Source organism: Gopherus evgoodei, chromosome 1 (genome assembly GCF_007399415.2).
Source record: "Gopherus evgoodei ecotype Sinaloan lineage chromosome 1, rGopEvg1_v1.p, whole genome shotgun sequence".
NCBI lineage: Eukaryota > Metazoa > Chordata > Testudines > Testudinidae > Gopherus > Gopherus evgoodei.
Window position 1 is genome coordinate 270,345,440 of NC_044322.1, and position 27,505 is coordinate 270,372,944.

At 45.7% G+C, this 27,505-nt stretch overlaps 1 protein-coding gene across 2 annotated transcripts; it reads left to right on the plus strand.

The window, feature by feature from the left end:
- The first annotated feature begins 4,740 nt into the window (after positions 1-4,740).
- On the plus strand, positions 4,741-27,505 carry GTPBP1 (GTP binding protein 1). 2 transcript variants are annotated; one of them, XM_030546442.1, is made up of 12 exons: positions 4,741-5,194; positions 6,120-6,231; positions 8,215-8,395; positions 9,166-9,514; positions 10,423-10,546; positions 20,479-20,593; positions 21,056-21,200; positions 21,352-21,534; positions 22,495-22,630; positions 23,513-23,691; positions 24,199-24,399; positions 25,000-25,430. In XM_030546442.1, the coding sequence occupies exons 1-12, from the start codon at positions 4,955-4,957 to the stop codon at positions 25,063-25,065; spliced, it is 2,031 nt and encodes a 676-aa protein (XP_030402302.1). In that variant the 5' UTR covers positions 4,741-4,954; the 3' UTR covers positions 25,066-25,430. The 2 variants fall into 2 exon arrangements, with proteins under 2 accessions (XP_030402302.1, XP_030402296.1); XM_030546436.1 differs by lacking the exon at positions 25,000-25,430 and adding an exon at positions 25,454-27,505 and having other exon boundaries at positions 4,742-5,194.

A 27,505-nucleotide genomic window follows, 5' to 3' on the forward strand; every position in this document is an offset into this window, starting at 1 on the left:
TAAATGATCTACTGAAAATAAATCTCTTTTTACACAATCATAGAATCATAGGACTGGAAAGGGCCTCGAGAGGTCATCTACTGTAGTCCCGGGCACTCATGGCAAGACTAAGTATTATCTAGAGACAATCCCTGACAGGTGTTTGTCTAACCTGCACTTAAAAATCTCCAGTGATGGAGATTCCACAACCTCCCTAGACAATTTATTCCAGTGCTTAACTACCCTGACAGTTAGAAAGTTTTTCCTAATGTCCAACCTAAACCACCCTTGCTGCAGTTTAAGCCCATTGCGTCTTGTCCTATCATCAGAGTTTAATGAGAACAATTTACCTCCCTTCTCTTTTTAATAATCTTTTATGTACTGCAAAACTGTTATCAGGTCCCCTCTCAGTCTTCTCTTTTCTAAATGAAACAAACCCATTTTTTTTCAATCTTCCCTCGTAGGTCATGTTTTCTAGACCTTTAATCATTTTTGTTGCTCTCCTCTGGACTTTCTCCAATTTGTCCACATCTTTCCTGAAATGTGGCACCCAGAACTGGACACAATACTCCATCTGAGGCCTAATCAGTGCAGAGTAGAGCAGAAGAATTACTTCTTGTGTCTTGTTTACAACACTCCTGCTAATACACCCCAGAATTATGTTTGCTTTTTTTGGCAACAGTTTTACACTGTTGACTCATAATTAGCTTGTGATCTACTATGACCTTCAGATCCTCTTCCACAGTACTCCTTCCTAGGCAATCATTTCCCATTTCGTATTTGTGCAACTGATTGTTCCTTCCTAAGTGGAGTACTTTTCATTTGTCCTTATCGAATTTCATCCTATTTACTTCTGATTGTTTCTCCAGTTTGTCCAGATCATTTTGAATTTTAATCCTACCCTCAAAGCACTTGCAATCCTCCCAGCTTGGTATTGTCTGCAAACTTTATAAGTGAACTCTCTATGCCATTATTTAAGTCATTGATGAAGATATTGAACAGAACTGAACCCAGAACTGATCCCTGTGGAACCCCACTTGATACGCCCTTCTAGCTTGACTGTGAGCCACTGATAACTACTCTCTGGGGACAGTTTTCCAACCAGTTATGCACTCACCTTATAGTAGCTTTATCTAATTAGTATTTCCCTAGTTTGTTTATGAGTAAGTCTTGTGAGACAGTATCAAAAGCCTTACTAAAGTCAAGATATACCACATCCACTGCTTCTCCCCATCCACAAGGCTTGTTACCCTCTCAAAGAAAGCTATTAGGTTGGTTTGACACAATTTGTTCTTGACAAATACATGCTGACTGTTACTTATTTTACTATCTTCAAGGTGTTTTCAAACTGATTGCTTAATTATTTGCTCCATTATCTTTCCAGATACTGAAGTTAAGCTGATTGGTCTGTAATTCCCCTGATTGTCCTTATTTCCCTTTTTATAGATTGACACTATATTTGCCCTTTTCAAGTCCTCTGGAAATCTCGCCTGTCTTCCATGACTTTTGGAAGATAATTGGTAATGGCTTAGCTATCTTCTCAGTCAGTTCCTTGAGTATTCTAGGATGTATTTCATCAGGCCCTGGTGACCTGAAGACATCTAACTTTTCGAAGTCATTTTTAACTTGTTCTTTCCCTATTTTAGCCTCTGATCCTACCTCATTTTCACTGGCATTCACTATGTTAAGACGTCCAATCAGTACTAATCTTTTTGGTGAAAATTGAAACAAAAAAGTCATTTAGCACTTCTGCTATTTCCACATTTTCTGTTATTGTTTTCCCTACCCCCCCTTGAGTAATGGGCCTACCTTGTCCTTGGTCTTCCTCTTAATTCTAACGTATTTGTAGAATGTTTTCTTGAAGGCAGGAGGATGTCTGTTTCAAATAATGAGATAAGGAAAGGTTTCTAAAAGGAGGGCCTCTGACTGATAGGGGTGACTACAGATGGCTTTCTCTCAACAAAAAGAATCTGTCTTAAAAGGAACCATAGGTACCAACTCCATGGGTGTTCCAGCCCTGGATCACTCATGGAAAAAAATTAGTAGGTGCTTAGAATCCACCGGCAGCTAAGCTCCTTATCTCCCACCAGCGCCTCCTGGCAGCCCCACTGATCAACTCCTCGCCCTCCTTCCCAGCACCGCCCGCCCACCCCCCATGGATCAGCTGTTCTGTGGTGTGCAGGAGGTGCTGGGAGGGAGGAGGAGGAGTGGGGAAGGGGCATGCTCGGGGGAGGAACTGAGCAGGAAGAGGTGGTGTGGGGGTGCGGCTTGCGGGAACAGATAAGATGGGGGCCGGGCCTGGGGCAAAGAGGGTGCGAGAAGAGGTGGGGTGGGGGGTTGGGGTGGGATGTGGGCGGGGCCTGGGACAGAGGCGGGGGTTGGGGATTGAGCACTCCTGGCATCCGGAGGAAGCCGGCACCTGTGACAGCTGGGAAAATTGATACCCTGGTCATGAAAGCTGCTGAATACCTAGAAACCCAGTGGAAGTCAACAAGAATTATGGGTACTCAGAAACTGACCATAAGGTTGTATTAACGAAGGTCACAGATGAACTTCTTGTTAGAGCCAGGGGCGGCTCCAAGCCCCAGCACGCCAAGTGCGTGCTTGGGGCGGCAAGCTGCAGGGGGCACTCTGCCAGCGCCGCGAGGGCAGCAGGCAGGCTGCCCTTGGTGGCTTGCCTGCGAAGGGTCCACTGGTCCCACGGCTCAGTGGACCTCCTGCAGGCATGCCTGTGGAGGATCCGCTGGTCCCATGGCTTTGGTGGACCTCCCGCAGGCACGCCTGCTTGCCATGCTTGGGGTGGCAAAATCCCTAGAGCCGCCCCTGGTAGAGCCCAGATTGAAACATAAGAATCCCTTGTTCTCAATCCCATGAGTAATCATCTAGACTACATAGGGTTTTTAATTGTCTAATTGCGCAAAATCAAACATCCTTGTCCTGCCCCTTCCCTGAGGCCCTGCACTTTCCCACCCCTTCTCTATCCTCCTTCCCTCAGTGACTTGCTCTCCTCCGCCCTCACTCACTTTCATCGGGCTGGGGCAGGGGCTTGAGGTGCTGGCTCTGGGTTGGGGGGTGGGACCAAGAGGTTCAGAATGTGGGAGGGAGCTCCGGGCTGAGCCTGGAGCAGGAGGCTGGTGTGCAGGAGGGGGTGCAGGCTCTGGGAGGGAGTTTGGGTGCAGGAGGGGGCTCAGGAGGGGGCTCAGGCTGGGGCAGGGGGTTGGGGTGCAGGAGAAGGTGAGGAGTGTGGGTTCTGGGAGGGAGTTTGGGTGCAGGAGGGGGATCAGGGTGGGGGTTAGGGTACAGGAAGGAGTGTGGGCTCCAACTGGGCAGTGCTTACCTCAGACGGCTCCCAGAAGTAACCGACTTGTCCCTGCGGCTCCTAGGCTCAGGGGCGGCCAGGTGGCTCTGCGCACTGCCCCTGCTTGCAGACACTGCCCCCACAGCTCCCACTGGCTGCAGTTTCCGGTTAACGGGACCTGCGGAGCCAGCACTCAAGAGTGGGGACAGTGCACGGAGCCTCTCTGATTGCCTCTGCGCCTAGTGGCCACAGTGGCATGGCTGCTTCAGGGAGCCACGTGGAGCCAGGGCAGGTAGGGAGTCTGTCTTTGCCCTGCTGTGCCGCCAACTGGACTTTTGGCCTATTAAAATCTCCTGGATTGCTTTCAATAGCAAACAGGAGATTGAGTCTGATTCTGGGAGACTCCCGGCCAATGCGGGAGGGTTGGCAACCCTAAGATTACTCTATCTCTTATAACACTGAGCTGTTTTCTTTGTGGGTACAAGCTGCATGGTAGGGAGGGAGTTTGCAGTCAGGGCCGACTTTCGGTCGATTCCCCCGAATCCTAAGAGGGTCCTGCGCCCTAAAGAAGAGTGTCTAACTTTTTAATTTTTACTCACACAGAGGCGACTTGGGTCTTCGGCAGCGGGTCCTTCACTCGCTCCGGGTCTTCGGCGGCATTTCAGCGGAGGATCCTTCAGTGCCACAGAAGACCCAGAGTGAGTGAAGGACCCGCCGCCAAAGACCTGGATTGCCGCCGGGTATTCAGATTGGGCCCCACACTTCCTAAAGCCGGCCCTGTTTGCAGTAGTAACATGGGAGGTACTGTTGTCCACTGCAAAAACAGCAGTTGATCTGCGAACGTCACCCTCCACAAAACTGAGGGATTTACGGCCATCAGCTTTCATAGAGGTCACACGCTAGTCAGAGGGGGCAATGTGAAGTTTATCAACACTGGCTTTATGCTAATGAAAAGGTCTGGGACAGAGATTAGCCCTGACCTTTGTAGGTCCCCAAGATCATGGAGGCGGGAGTTGAGAAGCAGCTTAGTCAAGCTCTGACTGAGTCATTGCATCAGAATCCGGTTCCACCAGATTTGTTTCAGCCCCATGTCATCAGCATCTGCCAAAGCACAAAGTCAGCTTATATCATGCGGGAAATCCCCACAGACAGCAGGCCCAGAGGGTGTGTTTTCTCATTTGATTGGTTCCTCCATGTGTCTGTCAGAAAAGCCTAGTCTATTATTGGTTAGTTAGGAAAAGTAAATGACTGACTTTTGGGGGGAAACCTTTGACCCATCTCTCTGTCTCTGTCCCATGATATGCGGAGATTCAGGGCCCACCCCTCTTTCTATAGCTCTTGTTTAATTGGCGCAGAGTGTTGCTCGTCATGCCTTTCTCCTCTTTCATTGGTCACAAGGCAGTTAACACGTAGAACGGGCTCTGTGTTCGTGAGGATATAAGGAGTCGACCTGGCAACACTGCTTCTACCTTCCGGTCTGCCGCGGGAAGCCTCGACTTGGGGGAGTGGCTTATTAATAGTTACGAGCACGGCTGTAGTTGTTATGGTTATGCGTAATTATTCAAACGCAGCCTGGTGATTGGCTGGGATAGCTAATTAATTATTAACGAGCCACTTGGCGGGCTTTTGAGGGAGTGCTAGGCACAGGCCAGGCAGCAGGAGCCGGGGGGTGGGGCTATGCTGATGAGGCGGGTGCGGGAGGCCGGGGCAGCAGGGAAGATGGCGGCGGAGCGGAGCCGCTCGCCCATTGAGGGCTTCCCGGTACCGGCCTGTATGTTCGCGCCGGAGCCCAGCTCCCCCGGCGGGGCGGCCCAGTCAGCAGCCTCCGCCCGACCGCACCGCGCCGCCTTCGGCTCGGACTGCAGCGAGGACGGGGAGGTGCTCAACGGGGAGCCCGAGCTCGACCTCACCAGCAAGGTAGGCCCGGGCGAGGGAGGCGTTTGGCTGCAGGGGCCCTGCGGCCGCTTCTCTCCGCGGCTGGGGTGGGGGCGTGTCCCGGGCGGGGGAGCGGGGGCCGGTGAGGGTAACTGCCGGTGGCCTCGAGCGCGGGGAGCTGGGCCGGTCCCGCCCCCCAGGCAGGGCGATGGGAGGGCAGCCGCTGCTGCGGGAGGCAGCTCCGCACAACAGGTGTCCTGGACATCACCGCTCCGGGCGCCCGGCGCTGCCCCTGGATGTGGCCCTGCGGAGGTTGTGAGCGGCCACTTGTTTTTGTTTACCGCCCATTGCTGCCCTTCCCGCTAAACTGGCTCCTGCTGGGATCTGTCACTGGGCAGCCCCAGGTGCTGATCCCCCTACTTCCTAATGCAGGGGTCGGCAACCTGTCAGAAGTGCTGGGCCCAGTCTTCATGTAGTCACTCTAATTTAAGGTTTTGTGTGCCAGTAATACATTTTAACCTTTTTAGAAGGTCTCTTTCTATAAGTCTATAATACATAACTAAACTGTTGTATGTAAAGTAAATAACGTTTTTTGAATGAAGCTTCTTAAACATTTTGAATTTAAATAAAATGCAGAGCCCCTGGCCCAGTTGCCAGGACCCGAGCAGTGTGAGTGCTATTGAAAATCAGCTCGCATGCTGCCTTCGGCACCTGTGCCATAGGTTGCCTACCCCTGTCATAATGTTTAAAAGCAGCTCAACTTCATAACCAGTCTCTCTCCAATACCGCTGTGCAGTGTGGGGAGGAGACCTATGGTGTAACTAACAAACGTGTCAAAAATAACAGACAGAGATCTTTGAAAGAGTCCCCTTCCCACATAGAGCACAGTGTCAGTGCTTTATCTGGCGCTGTTAAGGAAATTGTCCCAGGCGGTGTGTTTAAACTGGGTGTCTGATCTTCCTTCTAGTTGGTGATGGTGAGTCCGACATCAGAACAGTATGACAGCCTGCTCCAGCAGATGTGGGAGAGAATGGATGAGGGATGTGGGGAGACCATCTATGTAATTGGACAAGGATCAGGTGGGTATAGCTTCCTTTTGAAGCAAAAGCAAACACTAACTTTACAAGAAAGTGCTAGTTCATCTAATTTGATGCTTCAGAGGAAAGTAGAATTCCCTCCACCTCATTCCCCAATATAATACCCCATTCAGGGCATGCCCTGCTGGTAACTATTCCTGGAAATGTAATTTGGTTACTGTTACTGTTTTATCTGGCATAACTATAAATATTATTGATAACCACTCTTATTTCCAAACACACTTTAAGGCATCTGAGCACAGTACTGGGTGATCGGAGCTCTGGAGTTACAATCTCAGTCTTGATACTTCCTTCATGTTCTGAAGTGTCTGCTTTACCTCTGTCATTGCTTTTTTCCCCATTTTGTAAATTGGGAATACTTCCCTACTTCACAGGGGTGTGTTAGAAGCACTTTAAATTTGACTATCAACTTTAAGCAAAATAGCTGCTTCTGACTCCCTTTAATAGCATATGCTGAAGGTTGTTTATAGTACATAAAGCAGTTCCCTTTTTGTTTCTAAATGTAGTGCCTTTAATGTCACCTGTCCTAGGTGTGGCAGCAGCCACATGCCTCTGCATATTTGTGGTTTGCTGTTTTCACACCTGATCCTTAACATGGCTTTCATATATCTGCCCCTTGTATGTTCATTCTCTTTTGCAAATCAAATTTTTGAATGTTGTGCTAATGAAAAATACTGAATTTGACACCCTTAGAGCATGACTTTCTTTCATAGAAAGCACAGTTAGCTCATGGGTGTCACTAAGGCCAAGAGCATGGTGGGTTTCAAAACAGTTGTACATTTGACTCTGGATATTCTTAATATCCATGTACAAGTTTTATTTTTTAAATATTTACTTAGTTTTGGAAGGGATATTTTAGTGCCTAAGCCAACCTCCAAACTATGGAACAATTAACAGGAAACCTTGCAAGGGGGCAGGTTGTCCCATAGCTGCTTACTGCAGATTTTCTTGCACCTCCTCTGAAGCATCTGGAAGTGGCCACTGTCTCAAGACAACGGACTAGGTAGACCGCTAGTCTGATTCAGTGTAATCCCTGTATTGCAGGCAGAGCAATTGAAATGAGTGTTCAGTCAAGCTTCCCATGTACATCAGTCCAATCTATCTTCTGTATCCCTGATGCAGGGAATAACCATGCCAAGGGAGGGAAGTTCAGTTGGTCAGTTCAGTCGTTGTGCTTTCTGCTGAGACTGCCCATAAGGAGGATAATTTGTGACTTGTTTAGAGATAGGCACTTGCTTGCTAAGACCTGGATTAAGACTCCTCAAGAGGGAAATATGCATTTTTGTATACAAACCTGAGATTGTATTGGAGCCAGTAACCTAGAGGACAAAGAGTTCACATCACAGCCATGATTCCCTAAACCCATGTAGAGTCCTTTGAATTTCTTTAGTTTTAATAATTTAAAGAAAAACTAGATGTGAGATCTAGTCAGTTTTACAAAACATGTTAATAGAGTTCTTTTCAAAAGTCCCCTCTCTGCTGCATCCCCTTGGTAACTTTTTTTTTAAATGCTTTCTCTCCCCTGTTGCAGTGTGAAAGAGTAATAGAGAAAATAAAGTATCTGGCTGTAGATTAGGAAACTGACTAAATACCCAGAGTGCTGTTAAATGCACAAAGTAAGCAAACTGAGAAATATATGAAATTTTTTAAGCTAATCCTTCAGTGATTTTAGGTATTGCTTGTAACTCTAGTAGGTAAAGCAATTTCAGATAGTAGGATTTATTTATTGTTTTGCTGTTATTGATAATGACCCTCTAATTCCTTTGAGTCTTAAAATTAAGCCTAAAGTTTCCTTCAGGAATAGGCCATTCTTCCTGTGTTTTCATAGGCTGACTGGTCTTTCCCATGTGTATAATCAATGATATAGGCAGTTCATGTGAAGAGAGAATAAAATTAACATTTACTCCAGGCTGTTGGAAGTGTTGCTAATCTTTTATTCCCTTCCCCCTCACAACCTCTCATTAGATGGTACTGAATATGGTCTGAGTGAGGCAGATATGGAAGCATCCTATGCTACAGTGAAGAGCATGGCAGAGCAGCTTGAAGCAGATGTAATACTTCTGCGGGAGCACCAGGAGGCAGGGGGCAAGGTGCGCGACTACCTTGTTCGGAAACGTGTGGGTGACAACGACTTCCTGGAGGTCAGGTGAGGAGGCAGGGTTAGGCAGCAACACAGCCGCATCTCTTTGATCTGAGCAAGTGGTGGTTTGAATTTGGGTGTTGTGTAAACCCAGAAAAGGCAGCTGTCTGAACACTCCTTGCAAGTTAAATCTTTTTCCTTCTCTTTGTACAAGCAGTGCAGTGATCTTTACTTTGCACCCATGTTCTTGGCTCAAAAGTTTGTGTTTGAGTGACAGCCTCGGTTTTAGGCTCTCTGGGCTGGGAGCACTTCAGGGATCTCGGCTGATCCATCAAGGAGTTATTTGGGGACTCCTTGATCCTGCAATTGCAGGGGATTCTGGGGCCCTTGCAAGGAGTGGACTCTTTTTTTTAAAATAAGTCAGACACTGGAATATGGAATCTTTTTTGCTTATCAGTCACCACTTCAGTTCCAGCCTAATGCTTAAGTGATCTCTTGATGGGTGTCTGATGCCTTGTATAAAAATGACTTGGGAGTTTCAGTCCAGTTCCGGTGGATTGGGTCTTCGCATCACTCATACTGCCACAATGGCCACCCTCATCAGCACCAATAAAGATGTTAATATTAATACATAAATTCTCTAAAAGTGTCCCTCTAAATTGATTTATGTTGTTGCTTGTACTGTGCAAACTCTAAAAACAGATTTCAGTTTCCGGTGCTGTCACTAGCACCCATCGCTACCTTGTATTAACATGAAAAACTTTTCCAAGGGAAGACCAGGCTGACATTTAGAACTTTTTTCCAGGTGTTTGATTACTTTATTCTCTCCCTGGTAGGGTAGCAGTAGTTGGCAATGTGGATGCAGGAAAGAGCACGTTGCTGGGTGTCCTGACGCATGGTGAGCTGGACAACGGCCGGGGCTTTGCCCGGCAAAAGCTCTTCCGCCACAAGCATGAGATCGAGTCAGGTCGTACCAGCAGTGTGGGCAATGATATCTTGGGCTTTGACAGTGAGGGCAATGTGGTGAACAAGCCGGACAGCCATGGTGGCAGCCTGGAGTGGACCAAAATCTGTGAGAAATCCACCAAGGTCATCACTTTCATTGACTTGGCTGGGCATGAGAAGTACCTGAAGACCACAGTCTTTGGCATGACTGGTCACCTACCAGATTTCTGCATGCTTATGGTAAGTGACAGAAAAGCAGTGCAATATGCCACTGTTCAAAGCTGTAATACCAGTACAGAGAAGTGGATGATTTTATTTGGGGCAGGAACTTTTTTTCTGTTTTGTACAGCACCTAGCACAGTGGATACTTGGTCCATGATGGGGTGGGATGGGGTGTCCTAGGTACTGTGGTAATAGAAATAATAGCTTCATCAGGCAGAACAGAATTCCCAATCTGAGGGCATGTCCAGGACTCCGTGGCTGTGTCCCTGCTCTTGAGACATGCCATGGGATCTTCAATAGCCATAAGTAGTGAGGATATCTGTTTTCTTTGTCGTCTGAAAGATTTCTGAACTTGGGAATACAATACTGTAAGCCCTGATTAGGAGCTGACTTTTCCTCACTGCTGTCTCTCCTCCTACTGATGTTTAAAATTCTTGTGTGTGAGGGGATGGAAAACTCAGAATTGCCTTCCTCCTCTGCCCTGTTCTCCTCCCACCCCCACCACACACACCACTTCTACAATCTGATCATAGTCTACTGCAGGGGTTCTCAAACTTCATTGCACCGTGACCCCCTTCTGACAACAAATTACTACATGACCCTAGGAGCAGGGACTGAAGCCTAAGCCTGCCACCCTGGGTGATGGGGCCAAAGCCCAGTCTCTGCCATCCCAGGTAGGTGGGGGCGAAGCTGAAGCTCAACAGCTTCAGCCCCAGGCAGAGGGCCTGTAACCTGAGCCTTGCTGCCCAGGGCTGAAGCCCTTGGGCTTTGGCCCTAGTCCCTAACAAGTGTAAGCTAGTCCTGGAGATCCCGTTAAAACAGTCATGACCCGCACTTTGGGGTCCTGACCGCTGGTCTACTGCATACTCTGGCCAAACTATCCTATGTAATCCAGCTACCTGCAGTTGTATGACTTTTTGATGCAGGTTGGCAGCAATGCTGGGATTGTTGGGATGACCAAGGAGCACCTGGGCCTAGCGCTGGCACTCAATGTTCCAGTCTTTGTCGTGGTGACAAAAATCGACATGTGTCCTGCCAACATCCTGCAAGGTAAATGTGGATCTTTGCCAGCAACTGCTCCTCTGTCCTCAGAACACTCAGTATCCACTGGCTTGCTAGTGTCCCCTCAGCTGGGATGGTGAATCAGGTCTGACAGAAGTCACCTCTCACTTAATATGGCTTAGGCTGTAGCTCAGATACATTCTAGAAATTCTTTTTTCCCCCAAGACAGTCCCCTCACTTGTGTTACAGCTGTCACTTCCATTGTTTGGATTGCTTAGTTGTGCAGCAATACAGTGTTTGCTGTGGGGTTTTGCCTAATTAAGCTGTTGGTGTCAGGGTTAACTAAACCTTTGGCCCTTCTCCTGGTCTTCCTCGATGGCACCCACTAAATGATGACCAGGATACTGAACACTTTTTTTTTTTTTTTTTTTTTTTGGCAGAGATTTCTCACCCCCACCCTTGACTGGGGATTTATGCTTGCTTTCACTTTGTACCTTACTGTGATTTCCCCAGCAGATCTGACTGGGGTCGAACACCTGTGGTTAACTTTTCTCCAGGGGCTACAACAGGGTACTCAAGTTACCAACCAGACTTCAAAAAGCAAAATACATTTATTCTCAGGGTAAAATCATTACAGAGGAAACCATATTAACACATGTTAATACAAACTTTTTTTAAACAGGGCCATCCCTACCCATACTGCAAAGTATGCAGCTTCATTGGGCACCGGGAAATCTTGGGGCACCAAATTTCCCACTGCCCTGCACAGCTGCATGCTGCTCCAGCCCCAACCCCACCCCTGGTCTTGCTTGCTCTGCCTCAGATTGCCCCTACTCCCCTGAGCACTGCAGCGGGGCCTGGCCTGCATTCACCGCAGCAGGAAGTGCAGTTATCCGGCCCCAGCCATGCCACTAGTGAGTGCTGGGGGGTGGTCCCTCCCTCGCCCCAAGCCAGCCCTGCCCCTGCCTCAGAGGCCTGGGGCCAGCTCTGCCCCCTCCGCCTGCAGGGGGGGGGGCTGCATAGGGTCCCAAATAGCTAGGGACAGCCCTGCTTTTAAAGCTTGGTAGAGGTCACTCATCACACTTATGGGGTCCTACACAGTAAACCAAAGTTCTTCCAGCCCTTCCATAAAGGTTAGGGGATCCCTTGGACAGAGGGTCCTGTCCACTTGCTGAATCAAAAGAACTGTCAGTTTAAACTCGGCCTTTTTGTACCAAATGCCCTTTCTTTGATCCCTGGAAAACCCAGTTGGAACCAGTGTATATAAGCCTCCCCAGGGAGGAGTTGTATGATTCTCCTTAATCACCCACCCAGTTTCTAGTTCCTGGAGAGCCGTGGTAACCCTTGCTCTTGGAGTTGTATGCAATCCCTTGTGCACAGTGATACATAAATCATTCATAAACTTAATATAATGGTCCCCCAAAGAGAGTGCAACTGCAGGCAGTCACATAGGCTCTCTGGGGAGAGGCAGCCAAGTGCTTTAGGCTGGAGTTGAGGGTTTCTTTCTCTCTTGGTATCTAAATTTGAAGGGGGTAAAAGCCTGCAGTTGGGGTGTGGGGGATGGATATTAATTTGAAAGCACTTGCTCTGCTTCCTGCCTGAAGGTCAGAAGTGGCCTGCTTAGGCACTTCAGTGGTGTGCATCAAAACAGGGATGTGGGCTACCTCTTTTCCTGAATTCTGCACCTACTTTGATTTTGTTCCTTGCCCATAAGGGTTTGGCTCTAGTTACTTGGAACAGTGTTTTGGGGCAGACGTGCTGGAGAAGTTTTGAGAACCTGGAAGACTAGCAATCTGCCTGTTGCACAAATTCTGTCAGAACATGCTTTCAGTAAACAGGACACTGAGCAGTATCTTTTATAAATCCTAGGAAATGAAGATGTAAAAGATGTTTGGCAAACTAATGAAAACCCAGTCATAAAGCCAGTAACTGGGGAGGGAGGAGCATATTTGGTTTAGGGTAAGAGCAGAAGTTTTGAGGAGAATTTTTTTTTTCCCAGAGCCCACTACTGTGCCAAGAGAAGGATGTAGATGTTTAATTTGAATAGAAGGTGGAAGATTTGGCCCCTTTACCTTGAGCTTTTTATGAGGAACAGATGACATGGTCAGATGTCAGTGTCTCCTTAACCAAAACACTAGCCTCCTACAGTTGCCTTTTCTTAATTACAGACTGGTTATGGTTATCTGATCAGATGACAATTGAGGGATATAAACTAATTGCCACTTACGAAGTCCTTACCATCTCCCTTGCTTCCCCCCACACATAACTATACAATGCTAGGTGATCTCCTATAGCATAACTTTCATTAGTGCATTGGGTCTTGGCCACTGCTGGAAGCAAGATTCCAGACTAAAAAGGAACTGGCTCCATCATGGCAGGAGAAGAGGGAGGGCAGGATTCTGATCTGAAAGCCAAATCCTCTTCCCTGACTCCTGCATGTCTCCCGTCTGGACCTCATTTTGCTCTTGGCTTTTGTGATGATCTCTGCTCCCCTCTTGCTTCTGAGGAATTGTGGTAATTAATACTCATAAGTAAGACTGTCCTGTCCTATCGTGGCAAAATCAAGTCATAATTCAAACACTTTCTACTCCTGACCACTAATTAGCATTCAGCTCATCATGGAAAACTAGGAAGGTGAAATACTTTTTTAATAATTGTTTAAAACTAGAGTGGATAAAGATCAATGACTTGTTTGGAGGGGGGGGGTCATATTTAAATTTTTTTTAAATAAACCTGTTTAAAATGACATCTGAATTTAAACAATATGCTGAATCTGTGATCCTCTATCAAAAATTTAAGTTGAAGGCTGGAGATCAGGAGAAAAAACTAACTTTTTGATATAGTTTTATAAAAACGTGGCACAACAGATCATGCTCCATATTAAGGGCTTGATCCTGTGGGGGATGCAGGGACTGTGCAAGACACTGGCAGAGTAGGGTACCAATTTCCTAATTGCAAAAAACTGAACACCCTTGCTCTAACCCCTTCCCTGAGGCCCTGCCCCCCACTCACTTTCACAAGGCTGGGGCAAGAGGTGGGGGATGGGGTGCAGGCTCTGAAATGGGGCTGGGGATGAGGGGTTTGGGGTACAGGACAGGGCTTTGAGGGGTTCAGAGTGCAGGAGCAGGCTCGGGGCTGGGGCAGGGGGTTGAGGTGCAAGCTCTGGGAAGGGAGTTGGGGTGCAGGAGGGAGTTCTGACCTGGGGAGGTGGTTGAGGTGCAGGCGCCAGCAGGGCAGTGCTTACCACTGGCGACTCCAGTCAGTGGGGCTTAGGCAGCTTCCCTGGCTCTGTGCAACTCCTGGAAGCAGTGGCATGTCCCTGCAGCTCCTAGGCAAAGGGGCCAGGGGCCTCTGCATACTGCCTATGCCCACAGGTGCTGACTCCACAGTTCTGATTGGTTGGGACTGCAGCCAATGGCAGCTCCCATTGGCGCTCGGGCAGTGCATGGAGCCCACCAGGCTGCCCCTGCACCTAAGAGCCGGATACGTTGGCCACTTCTGGGAGCCATACAGAGCCAGGGCAGGCAGAGAGCCTTCCTTAGCCCCACTGGTCCCCCGACCAGATTTGACAGCCCAGTCAGCTGTGCTGGGGACTGCCAGGGTCCCTTTTAGACTGGGCATTCCAGTTGAAAACCTGATTCCTGGCAACCCTGTAGCAGTCATCCCACCCATTGGACCTGGCCTCTGACTTCAGGAGACAGTAACATGTATCTCATCAGCAGGAATTCTAGTTTTGTGATTTTAAAGAATATAAATAAATCTAAATCGGTGTTTTTCCACAATTAAAATGAGATACCTAGCCATAATATAGGTGTCAGTTGAACACTGTTTTATTGATATTTACAATTTTTAAGCAAGTTTGAAACCTCTATGCCAATCATAATAAAATTAATAGAATGGTCCAGTCACAGTGCATTTCTTTAGTGTTGTTGATGGCCCTGCTGTTTCAGCCTCTTGTTTCTTAGCTTCTTTTCATTCAGTTTGGCACTTTCCATCTGTTCTACCATTGTCTGTCTGCCTTCAAACATAATCTGCACCCTTATTGCGTACAGAACAGCACCTTGCTATCAATGTGAAATTTGTCCTTCCCAGACTCAGTGACATGGGTGTTTTAGAGGTGATTTTTAAAGTTTTCAGCATCTTTTCATAACTTTAATTACCCATGGAGGCTGAAGTGAGATGCACTGAAACATGAACCTCTATGCCAGGGGTAGGCAACCTATAGCACATGTGCCAAAGGCAGTATGTGAGCTGGTTTTTTTCAGTGGCACTCACACTGCCTGGGTCCTGGCCACTGGTCTGGGGGGCTCTGCATTTTAATTTAATTGAAGCTTCTTAAACATTTTAACCTTATTTACTTTTCATATAACAATAGTTTAGTTATATATTATAGGCTTATAGAAAGAGACCTTCTAAAAACGTTAAAATGTATTACTGGCACGCAGAACCTTAAATTAGAGTGAATAAATGAAGACTTGGCACACCACTTCTGAAACGTTGCTGACCTCTGTTCTATGCTGTTGAGTAACCTCTATACACCAGAAGCAGTTTATTGGAGTATGTAAATTTAGAGCACATTCAAAAATCAGCCACAGAGAGGGAGGTTGCAAGCACCGAATAAGTGATATGGATACTTTAAGTAAAATGTAGTTAATGTTTTTATTTTTTCACCAAATGTAAAAACTAAAGATTATCTGTAAAAAAACACACATTCTGCATTTTTTCTATGGAAAACTGATTTCTAAGGTCCCTGTGTGATGGGATCCCTTGGGTACAACCTGGAACTTGGGTACCGCTCTGTCCCCTTAACTTTTCAGCCTGGGCTGTCTCTCCCAATTTTTTGCTAGTGACAAGCAGCAAACCCCTCCAGGCACTATTATCACTCAGTATAACAGCATGGGGAGCCCTACACCCAGCTAAATTGTATGAATGTTACCTGAGCCACTCACGAATCAGACCGAGAAAGGTACCAGCAAATCTCCCAAGCCCCCAGCCTTGTGCCCAGAACTGTACCATCTTGTCCTAGTCAGAAGCCTGACCCATGTATGTTTATTATCCAGCCTGCTGCTCCCTTGATGTGGAGAGGACACACACTGGCCTTTGTAAACTGAGCTGAGGTTTTCCAAGCACTTCAACCAAAACACACTGTTTTAGGTAAAATATAAAGCTCATTTATTAACTACAGAAAGGTAGATTTTTAGTGATTATAGGTGGTAGGCGGCACAAAAAGTTAGAGATAGTTAACAAACAAAAATGGTAAGTGCACCATCTAAATCTTAAACCTTATTAGACTAGGCAGTATTTGGATCAAGCAGTTTTCTCACCCCACTAGATGTTACAGTTCTTTATACATAGGCTTCCCCTTTAAGCCTGGGACCAGTCTCCTCAGTTAAAGACTGTTTTCCCAGCATTCGTATTGCTTCCAGCATACTCCCCATGGGGGGAGGAAAAAGTAAGAGAGTGATGTCACTAGCCCCTGTTTTAGATCAGTAGCAACCATAAAGCAAAATCTCACAACTTCATGTACATGATATACATAGTTTGACAGAACAATGGGTTTCAGCGGACTATTATCTTTCATATGGTATCTTACGTGGCATTCTTTGTATGAAATATATCATCATTGTATGATGGGTGAATATGGGAGTTCTAGGGTACTGCTTTGAGGTACTGAGTGCCACATCCTGCTCTTCAGGATCATCTGCTAAGCCTACCTATGTGGCCTCATGTTTAGGGCCTAACCAAATTCATGGTCCATTTTGGTCAATTCCATGGTCATAGGATTTTAAAAATAATAAATTTCATGATTTCAGATATTTAAATCTGAAATTTCAGTGTTGTAACTGTAGGGGTCCTGACCCAACTCTGAAGTAAGGGTGGCTTGGTATGGTATTGCCACCTTTACTTCTGCACTGCTTTTGGCAGGGCGCCACCTTCAGAGCTGGATGCCTGGCCAGCAACTGCAGCTCTCCGGCCACCCTGCTCTGAAGGCAGAGCCAAAGTAAGGGTGGCAATACTGTGACCCTCCTACAATAACCTTGCAACTCCCATTAACCTCTTTTGGGTTGGGACCCCCAGTCTGAGAAACGCTGGTCTCCCCTGTGAAATCTGTATAGTATAGTGTAAAAGCACACAAGACCAGATTTCATTGGGGGATGCGGGGAGGGGGCAGCATATCTCATAGTCTATGATGCATTTTTCATGGCCCTGAATTTGATAGGGCCCTACTCATACTCCCGTTTTATAACTTTTGACCTGATCTCTAATTGGCTTAGTTCTCAAATTATGAATATTTGACAACACTCACCATGCAAACTTACTCTCCAGCTCATGGGAGAACACTGATTTGCCCAGTATCTGCCTGTCCTTGCTTCCGGGTGGTTCTGGATACTTCAAGTTAATGGCCTCGCTCTATCTCCTTGCATGTGTACGTGGACAGTTACAAACAGAAATCCATTAACTTCTCAACTGCCTCCCTCTCTCTCTAAACAAGTAAAATACTGCCACGCAAAAGGCATGTGGGTTACATGAACAGAAGTCTTGGATTGTTAGTTCTTTCGTTTTTCTCTGGGTAGGAGAGGGCGGGTGAGTTATGTAACACGGCAGAAGGAACAGTGTGCGCAACCAGAAAGGAGCAACAGTGGTGTCTAAGCAGGATACTGTGAAGAAGAGACAATTTTCTTCGGAGTGCAACTTCTAGTGTTGACTTCAACACCTGGGAACTGAAAAATAATCTGCCATGGCTGCAGGTCATAAAACCATATCTGGGAATATTTTCAAGAAGTTCCTGTACCCCTGGGTACAAAAGGCATGTGCCAAATACAGTGAATAATTCAAAAAAAGAGATGCAAGGCCTGGCTGTCAGAATGAAACAACATTATGAAAAATGCTTTGCAGAAGGTAATGACTTTGAAGATGATGATGTGGACATATCTGAACAATCTGGATCAACTGGTTAGTAAACTTAAGTTTGCATCTTTCTTATGCACTGCTTGCCATGTCTTAATGAACTAGTGAATAACTTAAATTATCATAAATTTGTGTTTTGGGTGGATTACTTATGAATTTCAAAATGTATTCAAAATATAATTGGTATGTTTGTGGGAGTATTTATCAATTACACTTTTACTGTCACTGCTGGACTTCTGAAATTCTTTATTGCTTAGTATAATCAAACATCCTAAGTGACGACTTTCTGTTTAAAGTGTGATTGGGCACTTATGAATTCTAGCACTTAAACATTTTTTTCAAATCTGTTTGGTATGTTGTTTAAAGATAAGGGTTTAAATAGAGTTAGATAATCCTTGGATTTATTTTCTCTCTAAAACTGGGTTTAAAATAAATTGTCATGTAAACAGTGGTACAAATAGTAGTAGGCAGAATCTTTCTTTCATTTACATTTTTTTTGAAACAGCAGTGCACTCAGTAGTAATCAGTGAGTGACTTTTTGTTTGTTTGTTTTTTGTTTGTTTCAGGGGCCAGTTTAGGTATAAGGGATTATGAATATCCATCTGCAATGTCTACAACTTCAGAGTCACCTGCTGGTGCCACCAGCAGTGCTGCAACTAAACATGTCAGACAGTAAATTAACTGTGTTAAAAATGCGTGGAAGAGTTCATCAGCAGGACCAGCAAATTCCAGCAAGATGAAACAACTCCATAGATTAAAGGATTGGTTGGTTCATTATGGAACAAATTCTTCATTTCAGCTTGTTCAAAGCAAACACTTCATTGGACATAGTTCAGTCATTATGACCAGGCTGCACTCCACCTGGCAGGGCAGACACTGTTGAAAGGTGGCTGGATACAGTATATGAGAAGGAAATCTGAAGAGTGTGCAAAAAAACATTGACAGGGAAACTTGCTAATGTGAGTCTTGGGAGGAGCAATGTATGCAATGATCCAGTAATTTGTTCTTGTGTGACAGACAACAACCCCATCTTATGTTATTTTACAGAAATTGACACATCAGGAAATACCTGATACAGCAGAATACTTAAAGTAGAAGTAAAGGCTATAACAAACTGAACAAAAATTAAACAATTGAGCACATAGCTTTGTTGCAGACAATGCTGTAAATGTAGCAAAGATGAGAAGTCTAGAAGAAGATAATGAAGGGAACCTAAAACATAACATACGGGTGTGCAGTGCTCCTTGATTGCGTCTTTTAGCAAAGATTTAAGTACAACTTTTGGAATAAAGGAAAACGTTTTTGACATTGCGGAATACTTCATAATAACCACTGTGCTTCAGCTTCACTGAACAAAGCAGGGGGATCCAAACTAATTCTCCCTCAAGATGTGTGATGGAATTCAGTGGTTGACTGTTTTGAGCTATTTTTTAAGAATTGGCCTCTTCTGATGACAATTTTGTGAAGAAAATCATAACACAATAGATGGAACTCTCACAACCAGCATAGTCAACACTGGACTAAAGAGAACTGTAGAATATATGCTGACAATACTGAAACCTATTTCCATAGCCTTGAGCAAACTGCAGAAAGATTGCAGCTGTATTGCTGATGCTGTTGAAATTTGGAAAGAATGTCAAGAAACACTGAAGAAAGAAATATCCAGCAACAAAGTTAAATGTTAGGCAGTAAAGAAGTGGATGGATCAAGCACCTACTCCACCTCTTTCTTGCCAATATTCTCAGTCCAAAGTTCCAGGACAGATGCCCAAATGCTGAAGATGCTGCTATGACTTGGGCATCCAGTAATCACCCGTCAATCATGCCAACCATAATAAATTTCACAGCTAGAGGTGAACCATTCCATCAGTACATGTTGGATGATCTTTAAAAGAGTCCCACCACTGAATTTGTGGAAGTCACTAGCTAAGCACCAGGAACCAGTGAGTGTGTTTGAAGTGCTAAACCAGCTTTTGACACTAGTAGCCTCTTCTGCAGGCAAGAATGAATTAATTAGTCAAAATGAAGAAAATATTCTAAGTTGAGAAGTCAATTGGAAGTTGAAACAGCAGGAAAACTTGTCTTTCTCTTCCAGTCTATGAATAAAAATGAGGAGGGAGGGAATGAGATCTAGCTTTAAAAGTCTGAAGTACAGAGTAAATATCTTAGGAGACTTTCTTATTTTCAAAAGACTTAATTTGAGTAGAAACTTAAGCTCCAGTCACTTTCACTTATGCATATTTGAAAAATTTCACAGGCTGACTTGAAATCAGTTTAGTTCACAGGCTACAGTTAATCCCTCTGTTCCTTTAATAAATCACTTGGTTGTAAATGTGAAACATCTTTTAAGTTCATATATCCAAAACATTTACCTTTTTTTGTTTAATACAAATAAATTTTGATATGCTGTTTTGTGTTTTAATTCATTCCAGTTGCCATCCTGATGCAGCTTGACACAAATCATGAGCTAAAGTTAATTTTGGAGTAAATAAGCAATATATTACTGACTTTTTTTCCTAACATATTGAAAATGTGCAGTTAAGAACAATCTGAAAATACTGAGCTATATAATTGCTTGAATAAGTATAGACTATAACTATATATCTTCCTGTGTCGCAAAAAGGTGTACCCAATCTAGTATAACGGGTCTATTTAGTTGTAAATCAACATGTTTTAATGTAAATCTGTTTGGTTGATATAAAACAATGAGCAGTCATCTTTTATTAGAAGATAACTGATGTACAAACGGAAAGATTGATTGAAATCTAATTTAAGTGGAGGTATTCCATATAGTGATTTAAATCGCCTCAGATTAAATTAATCCACTCCCATTTAAAACAGACCTCTAGTAAGCAACCTTAAAACTTAGTCTCCACTTCAATAGATGCATATAGAGGCAAATTCATACTTTTTTGGAACAGTTTTGGCTCGGCAGCAGGCTGGCTGTTACGGGAGATGTGACCCTCAAGTCAATTCTTTTGCAAATGTGCCTATCTGTCTCAAGAAATCTGACCAAGGCATTTTTTAAAGAGGGGAGATGCTGCCCTGACTATGTTCATTTCACCCTTTAAGAAACTCTGAAGCTATTACAGCGACTTCTGAAGTCCCCAGGGTGCAGGAAGATCCCGGTGCTGGTTCAGAGCAAAGATGATGTCATTGTAACAGCCTCCAACTTCAGCTCAGAGAGGTAACAGCAGTGGAGAGTGTGGTCTGTATTAGTCCTGTGTGGGGGTGGAGTGTGTCTGGGTGAGACGATAGGGAGCAAAATCCCCACAGCTTAGATGTACTAACGTTTCATCTGCTGCATAATAGACCGGCTCCGTAAAGGGAACACTCAAACTGATCATCCATGTATTCCTCTCCCAGATAGAAGTGTGGGGCTTGTGCTGAGCTATTCGCATAAGATGAAAGCACAGTGCCCAGACCTCAGTGCAGGAATCTAAAGCCCCTTTTCTGAATCTCAGAAGGAAGTTTAGATGCAGTACTGCAGAATTTCAAATATGAGGTGTTCTGCAGCTAACCTTGCCTGCCAAGCTTTCCCCTGCCAGTGCTGAGTATTTATCTCAGTCCCAGATGTTGATGTCTCCCTGAACTTTGAATCAAGGTGAGGGGACTAACTTATTCCATCTGTTGTCTGTCTCCCTCACAGGATGTGTCCAATTTTCCAGATTTCCAACGTCACTGGTGAGAATCTGGAGTTGCTTAAGATGTTTCTCAATCTCCTGTCTCCCCGAACAAGTTACAGGGAGGAAGAGCCAGCAGAGTTTCAGATAGACGACACTTACTCTGTACCGGTAAGGGGCCTGGTGCTGGGAACGGCTCTCTACTACCTTTGAGATTGGATCAGGGGTGGGGAGGTGGGCCTGCTGGAAGGGGGAATTCCAGTACTGTTCTAACAGCATAGTTGAGTGACTCCAGTTACCAGTGGTTCTCTCTCTTGTGCAGGGTGTGGGAACAGTTGTGTCTGGGACAACCTTGAGAGGCCTGATCAAGCTAAATGACACTTTGCTTCTGGGTCCAGACCCCTTGGGCAACTTCCTGACCATTGCTGTCAAGTCTATCCACCGCAAACGCATGCCTGTGAAGGAGGTGCGTGGTGGCCAGACTGCCTCCTTTGCTCTGAAAAAGGTGAGTGTGAGTGTGGTGGGGTCTGCCTAGTTCCTGATATCGAGAGCCTTGCTTCTTCAGGATGCTTTCCAATCCTGGTTAAAATGAGACTGCTTCCACCAATGCTCGAGGGCAGGGGGAGATTTCATCTACCACCACCATAAAGTCCCATACAAACTTAATGGCTCATATTCCACACCCCACTCCCTTTTCAAGAGTTGTCACCAGTCTAATAATTCTGTGCCCTTGTCCTGAGCTGTGTTTTTACCAGACAGTCTAAAATAGTAGGTGTGGCTTGAAGGAGATTGCTCATTAAATACAAGTGTTGCCAGGGATCACTCTTGTCAGAACTGAGCTTAATGTCCTAGGCCTGGTCTATACGTAGTGTTTGCACCAATTTACCTTTCAGCTAGGAGTCTGACTTTTTAGGGTTTGGTTTTTTTTTTTTAATCAAAAGACTTATGTTAGTACAAGCCTTAGTATAGGGATAATGGTGCCTCATACCAGAATAACTGCATCCATACTAGTGGTGTTGCACTGGTTTCAAACCGATATAGTAAAAACTATGTAAACAAGCCTTTAGCATAGTGCTAGTGGGCATTGTGCAGTTGGAAGGGAGTGTCTTTCTGAATGACAGGTAAAAAGGATGCCTATGGCACTCTTAGCAAGTGTAGCTCTATTAACCCCAGTGTCCTGCCCAAAATTCAATTTTGGGTAATCACATCCTTCTATCTACAACTTCTTCAAAAGTTTCACCTGCAATCATTCTTTGGAACCCCTGCATAGCATTGTTGTATGCTGCTGAACTGCTGTCACACTGCATCCCAGAGGTGGCTGCATTTCAGTGGGTGTGAGTAATCATTGATCTGTAAAATTCCTTGAGATCCCTCTGGATGAAAGGAGTGAAAGAAATGAACTTATTCTTTGTAGTAAGCATGATTCGTAATTCTCTTTTTATCTTTTTTCCTGTCTCCTCCCTAGATCAAGCGTTCCTCCATCCGGAAGGGCATGGTGATGGTGTCCTCCCGTCTGAATCCACAAGCATCCTGGGAATTTGAAGCAGAGATTCTGGTGCTGCATCATCCCACCACCATCAGCCCACGCTATCAGGCCATGGGTAGGTGTAGTAGCTTTCCCTGACCCTTAGATCCCAGTTGCACAGCTCACAGTTACAGACTTCTGCTTTAGCCTGAGGCTGCTTAATCCACCTGTGATTTCTGCTTTATCCAGGATGTAGGGCATAGTTCCTTGTATTAATTTCCCCAATTCCATTATGGGTGAGAGAGCAGATCTAGAAGAACAAGGATTGCTGCCAGTAAGAACCAGTGTGCTTGGAAAGAGGAAAGCCTACACAATGGCTACCAGGAGTCAGCATTGTCTGTAGCCCAGTGGTTCTCCTGCTTCATCATTTGCACAACAAACTCTGCCTGAGACACAGAGGGCAAAGAAAAACCCACAGCTGGCCCATGCCAGTCAACTCTGGCTCTTGGAGCTCGGGCTGAGGAGCTGTTCCCTTGCTGTGTAGACTTTTAGGCCTGGGCTGGCTCTGGGATCCTCTCATCCCACATGGTCCCAAATCCTGGGCTCCAGCTCAAGCCTGGAAGTCTACACAGTGATGGAACAGCCCTGCAAGTCTGAGCTGACTGGCACGGGCCTGCTGTGGGTTTTTCTTGTCTGTGTAGACATACTCTGTTCTTCTCAATACCACTGTCCCCTGCTGCTTGGTTCTTACTGTTTCATTGTGTGGGTCACTAGGAAAGCCAGCGCAGAACAGTTTGAGACCCTCTGCAATATCCAATACTTAGCTTCGTTTCTGAGCAGCAAACAAATGTATCTGTAGCATCAACTTCGCACTGATTAGAAGACAATAGGTTTTTTCATTCTGAACTCAAATGTGCTGTGGGTAGATTAGCAGTAATGACCTTGGACTCTAATCTGAGGCTTGTTCCACTAGTAGCATTTACTACTTTGAGAGCCTCTGGTACGTTATCATTTACAGTGCATTGTGGCAGTATCCGCCAGACAGCCACTATCCTCAGCATGGACAAGGACTGCCTACGGACGGGGGACAAAGCTACAGTGCACTTCCGCTTCATCAAGACCCCTGAATACTTGCATATAGACCAGCGGCTGGTCTTTCGTGAGGGTCGTACCAAAGCAGTGGGTACTATCACCAAGGTAAAGGCTGAGGAGCCATACCCTTGCCATTTTGCTTTCCCAGTAAATCTTTACTCCTACAATGAGGAGACAAGTAGGGGAATCAGGGAATTGGAAGGATATAGTTTCACTATCTTAGTTGCCAATTTCAAGCAAAACTCAGGCTACTGGCAACCAGCAGGTATTGCGGTCTAATGACCATCTGGCCTATGTGAAACTGACTGGGTGGGGAGGCTGGGGTTGTCTTTGTCTTCCAGAGACAGGTGTCCCCTGACATGAAAGACTGGCTGTGCCATAGAGACTGAACACCTCTCTCAGCCCTACATAGCATCTCCGAGGCAGCTCTGAGGCACGTTGATGGGCCAGTGTGGGAAACTGTGGGCTGATGCTTGCTATACAGTTCACTTTATGACTAGTGGAAGTAATTCTCTAAGCACTCCTCACTTTCAAGAAACCCTAAAGTTTTGAACCTTGCTTGGTTGGCCCTGGCATTTTAATGCTGTGTATTCTTCCATCTGTACCCGGCAGTTACTCCAGACCACCAACAACTCTCCAATGAACTCCAAGCCCCAGCAGATCAAGATGCAGTCAACAAAAAAGGGACCTCTTACGAAACGAGAGGATGGTGTGCCCCAGAGTGGGACAGCAGCCGGGGGAGCCCTGGTGGGGGATGATGCCACCTCATCAGGAGCAACACCAGCAGTACCTTCTAGTGCTCTGCAAGCACAGGTTAGCAAAAGACATCTAAGTATCTTCTGACTAATCACATTCTCCTTCCTGCCAGCTGATTGTCTCAGCCCCATAAAACATCTCTATTATTCCCCCTTCTTGGGACTGTTCACTTGGCAATGACAAATTATATGGGTACAGCCAGCAGTACCCCAGCGAGGAACTAGACTCCCTGATAACTGAGAAAATCCTGACAGCTGATTGATGGCAGCTTGTCCTCTCAATAGAACATTTGTATTCAGGCAGTGCCTAGGAGCCCTTGTTGTAGGCCAGAGCCCCATTGTGCAAGGCGCTGTGCAAACACATAGCACCTGCCACAATGAGCTCACAGCTCAAGTTAAGGGCATTAGGCCAGCTGTCACTTCCCTTTGGTCAAATCACACTTAGACCACCGAGCCTGGCTTGGAAAGAGACAGCATTCTTTCCCTCAGTTCATGTCTCTGTATGCCTTTCTGTCTCCTCTTCGCTGCGGTGTCACTGTGGATAAAGGGCTGCACTCCCAGCCTCTTACGCTTGCTCTGTATTTTTGCCGTCCCTTGGGTGTTTGGGTGGCTGTGCTCTTGCTCATCTCTGCTTCTCTCTTCCTGCTGCTTTCCTCAGACTGCACTGGATGAAGAGCCCCACAACCGAGAGGGCAATAAGGTATTTTTGCACCCTGACAGCTGATTTGAGATGATAAGTGGGCTTGCTGGCCTGAGTCCGGGAACGGAATCATATCAGCAAAATAATCATGGAGGCTTTCTGCTTCCATCACCCACAACATGGAAACCCAGGCCCTGGATTTCTGAGATTCTGAGCACCTTCAGCTGCCATTGACTTTATAGGAGTTGAGTGTTCAGAGCTTCTGTAAATTGGGTCCCCAGAAGACAAGAACTAAAGTTTACCAGCTTCTGCTTGTCTCCTTGCTACCTGCAATAGTAGGAAACTGATCATGTTAGAGGTGCTCCTGATGCCCTAGCTGTGAAAATGCAGGTAGAACACTTGCCTCAGTTCTGTTTGTCACTTTGATTTTTTGGAGTCATCGCAAACTAAAATTCCCCTTCTTGTTTTCCAGCCGAAGGTTGGAGGAGGGGGCCGGCGACGTGGGGGCCAGCGCCATAAAGTGAAGTCTCAGGGGGCTTGTGTGACTCCCGCCAGTGGCTGCTGAATATCTTTTTTTCCCCACCCTCTGAGGAATTCTCCCCCTCCCTCCATTTCTTAGCCAGGACATCCAGAGCAGCTTAAACCAAAACCCATCCAGCTGATCTGCTGCAGAAGAACCTTCCCTCACAAGGAATGACAGAGGGATTGTAACTTACAATAACTAATGAAGGTGACAAGACACGCAGAACTGATCAACTGACACCTTCCTCCTCCCTCTACCCCAACACACTTTTGTACAACCTGGGCTCTTAGTCTTTATTATATTATGTGTGCATGAAGATGAGAGGAAAATCCAGATATATTGGAGGAGAGCCATCTGGCTGCTTCCCTTTCCCCATGTGGTCCTGTCTGTTTAACCTTCTAATGCCAGGGGACTGGGGACAGTGTAGAAGACCTGAAATTCCAGGGTTAAAATGTGCTGGATGGTGGGAGGTTGTAGGAGGCAGCAATTCCTCACTGTCTCTGGTAAGGTGCCAAATGAGTTCTGGACTCTCCCTGTCTTAAACTGTTTTTTAAATGGGTTAATTTTAATGTGGCAGTGACTGCAGTTTGGAGGGGGATGCAGAAAACTGAACAGATGGACCTTAAAGAGGAAGGTGAATTCAAGATAGATCCTTGACCTTCAGTAGGTATGTTTAAATTTTTTTCTTAATACTTCTCCCTCTCCTCCCTAAATATAAGGCCAATAGCTGTTACAACTTTAATCAGAGGTGAGATTAAGTACAGAGGTTACTTACCCATCTCATCCTCCTTCCTCTTCTAACCTCTGTTCAATGCATGCTGGAACATCTCTTACCCACCCCCTCAAGGTCCTGGCAGCAGAGTGACATAATGAGTGTTTCCAGACTGCTCTATGGTGCAGGAACACTGTGTGGCCTGTGACCAGCATAAGTCACCCCTGTGACTAGACAATGATCACAAGTGGAATAGACCTTTCAGGCCTGGAGACTGAAAACAAATGCCACCCTTATTTGACTTTGCCTGCTCCAAGTGCTCCCTTCTCTCCTGGAACTCGCAGGCCAAGCTTTGCCATGGCAGTGGTAACATTGGTCAGTCCCACTCTTTGCAGAAGGGGGAAGTGATTAGTTGATACCAACCTTAGGGAAGCACTTTCAGCCTGGGGAGCCCATGGAGATTTTATCTTTTTTTTGTTTTTTGTTTTTTTTTAATAAAGTTCTAGCTTCTTGGACAGGCCCTCCAGGACACTTTCTGAAGTGACTTATGAGTATCACATCCTTTTACCTCAGGCTTCGTAGCTGGTCACCTCCCAACTTCTTGTTCTGTCCTCTCCCATCCCTGCCTCTTCAAAAGATGAGCTCCCTAGAGGATAATGCTTATCCTCCACTGACTAGTGGGATGCTTAATATCTTGAGGGAGGAGGCAGAGCTATCACTCACTCCATTCTGAGTAGAGAGTCACTGTCTGTTGTTTCAGAGAGCCTCCACCTTGGGAAGCTGTTAATTAGAGAGGCAAAGCCTAAAGCCATCTGAGGGCAAACCGAATGGAAGGGGGAAGATAGAGCATAGTGTAAAAGCTGGCTCAATATTTCGGTAACAATAGTCTTTCCTGAGCCAGTTGCCTAACTGCCAGAGTGCTCTAGGGAGAAATCCTAAGTAGCTACACTATTAATGGCACCCCAATTGTGAAGGAGTGTGAAGTATTGCTAGCAAAATATGGGGGCCTGCTTCATTCATTTCCAGGCCCTCTAGTAGCATTAAAACTGCATCTGATTTCACTGCTCTTTAGGGAGGCAGAGAACTCTAGGTATTCTTCATTCCTGAGCCTGTTTTCCTCTTTCTTCATTCCTTGTGCCCCAACTGAAAGAGGGAAGTCTAGGGCCTGAAGAAGATTTACATAAATTCATGCTAAGGAGGTGATGTGATCTCCTTTTTGTTGTGACCAGCATACAAAGATCACTGAGACTGATGTGATGTATAAAATAAAAAGTTTGTTCTAAGTTAAA

Excerpts from the sequence above, each read along its gene's own strand:
- GTPBP1 (XM_030546436.1), top strand. The coding sequence starts at position 4,955 with ATGCTGATGAGGCGGGTGCGGGAGGCCGGGGCAGCAGGGAAGATGGCG. Across the intron at positions 5,195-6,119 it reads AGCTCGACCTCACCAGCAAG|TTGGTGATGGTGAGTCCGAC; the intron begins GTAGGCCCGGGC and ends TCTTCCTTCTAG. Across the intron at positions 6,232-8,214 it reads TGTAATTGGACAAGGATCAG|ATGGTACTGAATATGGTCTG; the intron begins GTGGGTATAGCT and ends ACCTCTCATTAG.